Source organism: Caretta caretta, chromosome 2 (genome assembly GCF_965140235.1).
Source record: "Caretta caretta isolate rCarCar2 chromosome 2, rCarCar1.hap1, whole genome shotgun sequence".
Classification (NCBI taxonomy): Eukaryota; Metazoa; Chordata; order Testudines; family Cheloniidae; genus Caretta; species Caretta caretta.
The window spans coordinates 251,441,338-251,450,336 of record NC_134207.1 but is presented as its reverse complement, the minus strand read 5'-3'; the positions used below and the strand labels follow the sequence as shown (position 1 = coordinate 251,450,336).

The following is an 8,999-nucleotide window of genomic DNA, read 5'->3' as shown; positions in this document are numbered from 1 at the left end:
TGCAATCACAGCCGCCAGTTCCTTCAGCACTCTCGGATGCAACTCGTCCGGCCCCATGGACTTGTGCACGTCCAGCTTTTCTAAAAAGTCCCTAACCACCTCTATCTCCACAGAGGGCTGGCCATCTCTTCCCCATTTTGCGATGCCCAGCGTAGCAGTCTGGGAGCTGACCTTGTTAGTGAAAACAGAGGCAAAAAAAACTATCCCAGAGTGCTCCATTATGACCGCTCTGGACAGCACTCTCAACTCAGATGCACTGGCCAGGTAGACAGGAAAAGAACCGCGAACTTTTGAATCTCATTTCATGTTTGGCCAGCGTGGCAAGCTGCAGGTGACCATGCAGAGCTCATCAGCACAGGTGACCATGATGGAATCAAAGAGCTCCAGCATGGACCGAACGGGAGGTACGGGATCTGATCGCTGTTTGGGGAGAGGAATCCGTGCTATCAGAACTCCGTTCCAGTTTTCGAAATGCCAAAACCTTTGTGAAAATCTCCCAGGGCATGAAGGACAGAGGCCATAACAGGGACCCGAAGCAGTGCCGCGTGAAACTGAAGGAGCTGAGGCAAGCCTACCAGAAAACCAGAGAGGCGAACAGCCGCTCTGGGTCAGAGCCCCAAACATGTCGCTTCTATGATGAGCTGCATGCCATTTTAGGGGGTTCAGCCACCACTACCCCAGCCGTGTTGTTTGACTCCTTCAATGGAGATGGAGGCAATACGGAAGCAGGTTTTGGGGACAAAGAAGATGAGGAGGAGGAGGAGGTTGTAGATAGCTCACAGCAAGCAAGCGGAGAAACCGGTTTTCCCGACAGCCAGGAACTGTTTCTCACCCTAGACCTGGAGCCAGTACCCCCCGAACCCACCCAAGGCTGCCTCCTGGACCCAGCAGGCGGAGAAGGGACCTCTGGTGAGTGTACCTTTTAAAATACTATACATGGTTTAAAAGCAAGCATGTGAAAGGATTACTTTGCCCTGGCATTTGCAGTTCTCCTAGATGTAGTCCTAAAGCCTTTGCAAAAGGTTTCTGGGGAGGGCAGCCTTATTGCGTCCTTCATGGTAGGACACTTTACCACTCCAGGCCAGTAACTCGTACTCGGGAATCATTGTAGAACAAAGCATTGCAGTGTATGTTTGCTGGCGTTCAAACAACATCTGTTCTTTATCTCTCTGTGTTATCCTCAGGAGAGTGAGATATAATTCATGGTCACCTGGTTGAAATAGAGTGCTTTTCTTCAGGGGACACTCAGAGGAGCCCATTCCTGCTGGGCTGTTTGCCTGTGGCTAAACAGAAATGTTCCCCGCTGTTAGCCACAGGGAGGGGGGAAGGTTGAGGGGGTAGTCACGCAGTGGGAGGAGGCAAAATGCGACCTTGTAACGAAAGCACATGTGCTATGTATGTAATGTTAACAGCAAGGTTTACCCTGAAAGAGTGTAGCCACTGTTTTATAAAATGTGTCTTTTTAAATACTGCTGTCCCTTTTTTTTTCTCCACCAGCTGCATGTGTTTCAATGATCACAGGATCTTCTCCTTCCCAGAAGCTAGTGAAGCTTAGAAAGAAAAAAAAACGCACTCGCGATGAAATGTTCTCCGAGCTCATGCTGTCCTCCCACAGTGACAGAGCACAGACGAATGCGTGGAGGCAAATAATGTCAGAGTGCAGGAAAGCACAAAATGACCGGGAGGAGAGGTGGCGGGCTGAAGAGAGTAAGTGGCGGGCTGAAGAGAGTAAGTGGTGGGCTGAAGACAGGGCTGAAGCTCAAATGTGGCGGCAGCGTGATGAGAGGAGGCAGGATTCAATGCTGAGGCTGCTGCAGGACCAAACCAGTGTGCTCCAGTGTATGGTTGAGCTGCAGCAAAGGCAGCTGGAGCACAGACTACCACTGCAGCCCCTCTGTAACCAACCGCCCTCCTCCCCAAGTTCCATAGCCTCCACACCCAGATGCCCAAGAACACGGTGGGGGGGCCTCCGGCCAACCAGCCACTCCACCACAGAGGATTGCCCAAAAAAAAGAAGGCTGGCATTCAATAAATTTTAAAGTTGTAAACTTTTAAAGTGCTGTGCTTAAAGTGCTGTGTGGCATTTTCCTTCCCTCCTCCACCACCCCTCCTGGGCTACCTTGGTAGTCATCCCCCTATTTGTGTGATGAATGAATAAAGAATGCATGAATGTGAAGCAACAATGACTTTATTGCCTCTGCAAGCGGTGATTGAAGGGAGGAGGGGCGGATGGTTAGCTTACAGGGAAGTAGAGTGAACCAAGGGGCGGGGGGTTTCATCAAGGAGAAACAAAGAGAACTTTCACACCGTAGCCTGGTCAGTCATGAAACTGGTTTTCAAAGCTTCTCTGATGTGTACCGCGCCCTCCTGTGCTCTTCTAACCGCCCTGGTGTCTGGCTGCGCGTAACCAGCAGCCAGGCGATTTGCCTCAACCTCCCACCCCGCCATAAATGTCTCCCCCTTACTCTCACAGATATTGTGGAGCACACAGCAAGCAGTAATAACAGTGGGAATATTGGTTTCGCTGAGGTCTAAGCGAGTCAGTTAACTGCGCCAGCGCGCCTTTAAACGTCCAAATGCACATGCTACCACCATTCTGCACTTGCTCAGCCTGTAGTTGAACAGCTCCTGACTACTGTCCAGGCTGCCTGTGTACGGCTTCATGAGCCATGGCATTAAGGGGTAGGCTGGGTCCCAAAGGATAACTATAGGCATTTCAACATCCCCAACAGTTATTTTCTGGTCTGGGAATAAAGTCCCTTCCTGCAGCTTTTGAAACAGACCAGAGTTCCTGAAGATGCGAGCATCATGCACCTTTCCCGGCCATCCCACGTTGATGTTGGTGAAACATCCCTTGTGATCCACCAGAGCTTGCAGCACTATCGAAAAGTACCCCTTGTGGTTTATGTACTCGGTGGCTTGGTGCTCCGGTGCCAAGATAGGGATATGGGTTCCGTCTATAGCCCCACCACAGTTAGGGAATCCCATTGCAGCAAAGCCATCCACTATGACCTGCACATTTCCCAGGGTCACTACCCTTGATATCAGCAGATCTTTGATTGCGTGGGCTACTTGCATCACAGCAGCCCCCACAGTAGATTTGCCCGCTCCAAATTGATTCCCAACTGACCAGTAGCTGTCTGGCGTTGCAAGCTTCCACAGGGCTATCGCCACTCGCTTCTCAACTGTGAAGGCTGCTCTCATCTTGGTATTCATGCGCCTCAGGGCAGGGGAAAGCAAGTCACAAAGTTCCATGAAAGTGCCCTTACGCATGCGAAAGTTTCGCAGCCACTGGGAATTGTCCCAGACCTGCAACACTGTGCGGTCCCACCAGTCTGTGCTTGTTTCCCGAGCCCAGAATCGGCGTTCCACAGCATGAACCTGCCCCATTAGCACCATGATGCATGCATTGGCAGGGCCCATGCTTTCAGAGAAATCTGTGTCCATTTCCTGATCACTCACATGACCGCTCTGACGTCACCTCCTCGCCCGGTATCGCTTTGCCAGGTTCTGGTGCTGCATATACTGCTGGATAATGCGTGTGGTGTTTAATGTGCTCCTAATTGCCAAAGTGAGCTGAGCGGCCTCCATGCTTGCCTTGGTATGGCGTCCGCACAGAAAAAAGGCACGGAACGATTGTCTGCCGTTGCTCTGACGGAGGGAGGGGCGACTGACGACACGGCTTACAGGGTTGGCTTCAGGAAGCTAAAATCAACAAAGGGGGTGTCTTTACATCAAGGAGTATTTCAGGCAGGACTTCACGGAGGGTTCCAATAAGAAATGGTGCACCTAAGTTATCGTTCTTATTGGAACAAGGAGGTTAGCCTGGCTTCTGATTGATACATGGCTAGATTTATCTCGCTGCACCTTCTCTGTGAGTGACTGCAGTGTGACCTAGAGGAATGAGTCCCCTAGACAGGGGAGGAGGCAAATGAGTACAAAACAAATCTGGTCTATTTCTTGTTTTGACCCACTCCATCTATCTTTTACATCTTTGGCTGGCAGCAGACGGTGCAGAAGGACTGCATGCCATCCACATCTCATGGCTGCTCGGCAGAAGATGGTACAGTACGACTGCTAGCCATCCTCATCTCTTGCCTGCCTGGCAGAAGATGGTACAGTACGACTGCTAGCAGTCCGTATCGCCTGCCTGTTCACCATAAGACGGTTCAATAGGACTGACTGCAGGACTAAAGAGAATGACCTGGTCAAGTCACTCCAAATTTAGTCCCTGCACCCATGTCTGCCCAGGCGCTCCCAGCCGACGTGGCCAGGAGCACCTCGGACACGATGAGGACGACTACCAATCGTATTGCACCGTCTGCTGCCAGAAGGCAATGGGTTGCTGCTACTGTGCAGCAAAGCCGTACCGCGTCTGCCAGCACCCAGGAGACATAGGGTGACGGTTACCTGAGCGGGCTCCATGCTTGCCGTGGTATGGCGTCTGCACAGGTAACTCAGGAAAAAAGGCGCAAAACGATTGTCTGCCCTTGCTTTCACGGAGGGAGGGAGGGAATGGGGGGCCTGACGATATGTACCCAGAACCACCCGCGACAATGTTTTAGCCCCATCAGGCATTGGGATCTCAACCCAGAATTCCAATGGGCAGCGGAGACTGCGGGAACTGTGGGATAGCTACCCACAGTGCAACGCTCCGGAAGTCGACGCTTGCCTCGGTACTGTGGAAGCGCTCCGCCGAGTTAATGTACTTAATGCACTTAGAGCATTTTCTGTGGGGACACACACACTCGAATATATAAAACCGATTTCTAAAAAACCGACTTCTATAAATTCGACCTTATTCCGTAGTGTAGACATACATGTCTGCAACTCCCTCGACAGCTCAGTGAGCTGGGAACTCACCATCTCTTCTTTCAAATCCCTCTCAAAACAAATGAGAAGCCTAAAAACACTCATCTATTTCAGTAAGAATATTGCCATCCAACCATTTTATTTTATTGTTTCCCCATCCATTTCACCAAACACTAAAAATCCCCCAAATCCGAAGAATCCCTTCCTTGTAATTTATAGAACAGAGAAAAATCATGTCTGAGGTCTTTATTTGTGACCATACCAGATTTCTTATAGTCTCTTCTCTTGTTTCTTAGAGCTACCTGTAGGTCTCTCTTAATCTTGTGTAAAAGCCACTGTTTTCAGGCCCCCCTTTTCTTGATGCCTAATGAGGAGCTAGGAATAGTAACATGTAGAGGTGCTAGAAAAAAATCAAAAATCTAGTTAAACAAAATATTTAAAATGTTTTCATTCTGAAGGATTCAAAATGGGCTTTTTTTTCAAAACTTTTCATAGAGCATATCTCATAGAATCCAATCTTCATTTAAAAAAATGCATGTGATGGAAAATACACCACAATGCTTGGTAAATTGTTCCACTGATTAATTACTCTCACTGTTAAAAAATTATTTCCAGTCTAGCTTCAACTTCCAGCCACTGGATCTTATAGCTTTGTCTGCTAGATTGCAAAGCTCATTATCAAATACTTATTCCCCATGTAGGTGCTTAAGATTGTGATCAAGTCACCCTTTAACCTTCTTTTTGTTAAACCGAACAGACTGAATTCCTTCAGTCTATTACTATAGTATAAGGCATGTTTTCTAATACTTTAATCACTGTCATGGCTCTCCTCTGAACCCTCTCCAATTTATCTACATCCTTCTTGAATTGTGGTCACCAGAACTGGATGTAATATTCCAGCAGTGGTCACACCACTGCCAAATATAGAAGTAAAATAAACTCTTTACTCTTACTGGAGATGTTCCTGTTTATTTACATTTAGTTGTATTAAATTGCATATTGTTTGCTTGCTCTGTATCAATGGCCCATCCTCTTCATTATTTACCACTCCTCCAAACTTTGCATCACCTGAAAACTTTATCAGTGCTGATATTTTGTTTTCTTCCAGTGACTGATAAAAAAGATAACTTGAGTAAGTCTAAATACCAGTCACTGCAGGACCCCACTAGAAACACAGTTTTTAATCCATAGGTGCCATGCTAATTTTGTATTGTTCTAGCTTTTTAATCAAAATGTCAAATGCCTTACAAAAGTCTTAGAGATGTCTGCACACGCTGCTAGCCCCACAGCCAAAGCTGTCCCTTGAGTATGGCAAATTGGGGTGACCGTTCCGGGCCCTGTGCTTTGGGGGCCCCACATTTCAGTGTGCATGTGTCGTGTGGGGAACACTAGGCCAGCCCGGGATGGGGTGCCTGGGGGACCAGGCCGGCCCGGGGGATGGGGTTTAGGGTTCAGGGGGGCAGGCCAGGCCACGCCAGGCCAGGCCTGGCGCTGGCAGCGAGGATCGGGCCTGCACTCACCGGCGAAAAGAGATTTCTGCAGCGCCTGCCCCTGTGGGCTGCTCCCAGGCTATGCGGAGCTCAGCAGGGGGCCGATGTGGTGTCCAATGCTAGCCCTAAGCGGGGCGGGCTGGTCAGGCCCCTGGCTGGCTTTACCCAGCTGCGGCACTTACACACACAGGTACCTGCAGAATGTAACGTGGGCTCGTCCCCGAGCTCTGCCGGCAGCTCGAAGCTACACTTGTCCCTGCAGGGCCCGGGCGTCCCAGCAGTGGAACTGGTCCTAGCTGCAGCCACTGAAAGGGAATCGAGGTCTGCCCAGTCCCTGACCACGGAGTTCCCCGATCGTACTGCACACTAAGTCTGCAGCAGGGCGCCCAACCCTGAGCACCAATCCTGCCCAGCTGCTCTGCCCCCACCACAGCAAGTCTGCAGTACATCGCCAGCCACTGCATGTGCGGGCTAGACAGTACCGGGTGGGCTGGCAGGGGCAGGGAGCCTGAGGCACGCTGTCTGTGGCTGCAGACCAGGGGCAAGTCACACACCAAACCTGCAGGGGCTGCGGTACCAGCAGCCCAGCCAGGCTCCCTCTGAACCCTGAGCTGGGCTCCCTCTGAGCCGGAGCATCCCTGGCACGAGAACCTGGAAAGGGACTTCAGCACCTGTATAAAAAATTTTAAGGGGGGGCCTATACAGGCTGATTTGTCCCGGGCCCTGCACCCTTCAAGGGACGGCCTTGCCCACAGCCCTAGGAAATCGATGACCAAGCTAAAGCCTGAGGTACACTCTTTTTGTTGGTAAAAAGTGATGTTCTCCTGAGTATGTGTTACCTTGCAATGCCCGTTGGTGCTTTGTAAATCCTGTGACACATACCAGCCCTTTTTAAAGCAGAGGGGTCTTTTTGTCATTGTGACCCCTCTGGGCAGTGGAGTTCAGAAAGGCTATCAGACAGGTCACTGCTGAAAGGAGTGGTGTAGTGAGGGAGGGACTGCAGGGAAAGGAATTCTTGCTCCTGCATTAGTGAAGCTATCTTGGTCGCAGTGTGCATCTATATTGCCTCTGCATCAACTTAACTCCCCTGACGAGGACTTATAAGGCTCAAAAGAGGGGAACAACTCTGCTGAATAAACTCAGGAATATTACTGTGGGAGACAGATGTTTGTGGAGCCCACAAGAAAAAGGTGAATTCTACTGTTGCTTACCTTGTGTGTAGACCAGCCCTGTGTCTTGAGTTTTTTGTTTTCCTTTTTTCTGAGTGGTTCATAGCACTTTCCTCAAAATAACAATCCAGAGGCCTAACATATCTAAAGTTGTTGAGTCTTCCTTTTTTTCATATCATGAAGAATACATGGAAGCCACACTAATATTGCTGGGTTCCAAATAACCATGTTTACTAGCTATATACAAACACAAAAGTCCTAGCTACATATATACACTTCTGCTCTGTTAGGTTAGAGTGACCAGACAGCAAAAGTGAAAAATCAGGACAGAGGGTGGGGGCTAATAGAGCCTATATAAGAAAAAAGACCCCAAAATCGGGACTGTCCCTATAAAATCGGAACATCTGGTCACCCTATGTTAGGTTCCGGTGGCTTCTGCAGTAGAAGACAGAGAGGCCCATTAGAGGGCTCCCAACTATTTAGCTGGATACTATCCAATTCCTATACACTATGGGACAAAACCAAGATTATCCATAGAAAATAGACAGTAAACCAAAGGAAATCAAAGAAGGTGGTACAATTCATCTCTAGCTAAGACCATGTAAAGCTTTGCTGATAGAGTTAAATCTCCTGGCTACAATTTCTTTGAGACAGACAATAATAAAAGCTGACATTCTAAAAGTTTATGTCTATCCCTGGCCTCATTCTGACAGGTACTTCTTAGCATCGCAGGGTATACAAGTCTGATTAGAACGCATTGTCCCTTTCCTTGGCTGGTGCACTTTTATTCATATTATGGATAGTCTTTGGATAAAGTTTAGGTGTGAACAGCCCTCATTACCATTTTAGGCATGAAGTCATCCTTTCGGTCAATGATTCTCCACTGGCAGTCAGATAGTTGTTATTAAACTTCTTTTCCTGTTTCCCTTACTGCCCAGTGTTTTACCCAATATTTAATTTAGCTCAGCATTCTTTGACAGAAAGCTTTGCACTTTCTTTCCAATTAACATGGAGTAATTCAAATAATCCTTTAAATCTGGATAGGTAGGTGGCATACACTCATACACACCCTCTCTGCACACAGCTTCAGGTAACACCTACCAGAAGGTCCTTGCTCTCTTGGCTTGGTCATCTGGATAGTTGGAGAGCAAATTGCTCCAACCTCCAAAAAGCCACCTTGCTCTACTTGACTCCTTAGCCTCATTTAAAAATGCTACTCCAGATAATGCATTTTGGAGAGAGGAGAATAGTATGGTTTACTAAAATACGGCTATCATTCCAAGTGCAGGGTGAAGTGTGAGACAAAGCATGGAGACCCTTGTTAATGAAGGATACAAAGGGAGTGTGAAAGAGAGTGAACTGGGAAAGCAAAGAGACAGAGTAGGGGAGTGATGGAGCTGAGAGTTGAGATACAGCAGCTGATCATTTCTGGTGATCTGTTCAAATCCTAAAACTCGGGAATGAGTTTTTGTTTCAGTTCATCCTAGTTCCCAATTTTCCATAAAACAAAACAAACACAACTTGGAAA

The 8,999-nt window shown here is 48.4% G+C and overlaps 1 protein-coding gene across 1 annotated transcript; it reads left to right on the top strand.

Annotated features, from left to right (window-relative positions):
- Nucleotides 1-394: 394 nt before the first annotated feature.
- On the top strand, nucleotides 395-2,083 carry LOC125631246 (uncharacterized). The gene is made up of 2 exons (XM_048837612.2): nucleotides 395-909; nucleotides 1,498-2,083. Exons 1-2 carry the CDS (start codon nucleotides 504-506, stop codon nucleotides 2,037-2,039), a joined length of 948 nt encoding a protein of 315 aa, XP_048693569.1. The 5' UTR covers nucleotides 395-503; the 3' UTR covers nucleotides 2,040-2,083.
- Nucleotides 2,084-8,999: the final 6,916 nt, after the last annotated feature.

Coding starts and splice junctions, on each gene's coding strand:
- LOC125631246 (XM_048837612.2), top strand. CDS start 504: ATGAAGGACAGAGGCCATAACAGGGACCCGAAGCAGTGCCGCGTGAAA. Junction 910..1,497: donor AGGCGGAGAAGGGACCTCTG/GTGAGTGTACCT, acceptor TTTCTCCACCAG/CTGCATGTGTTTCAATGATC.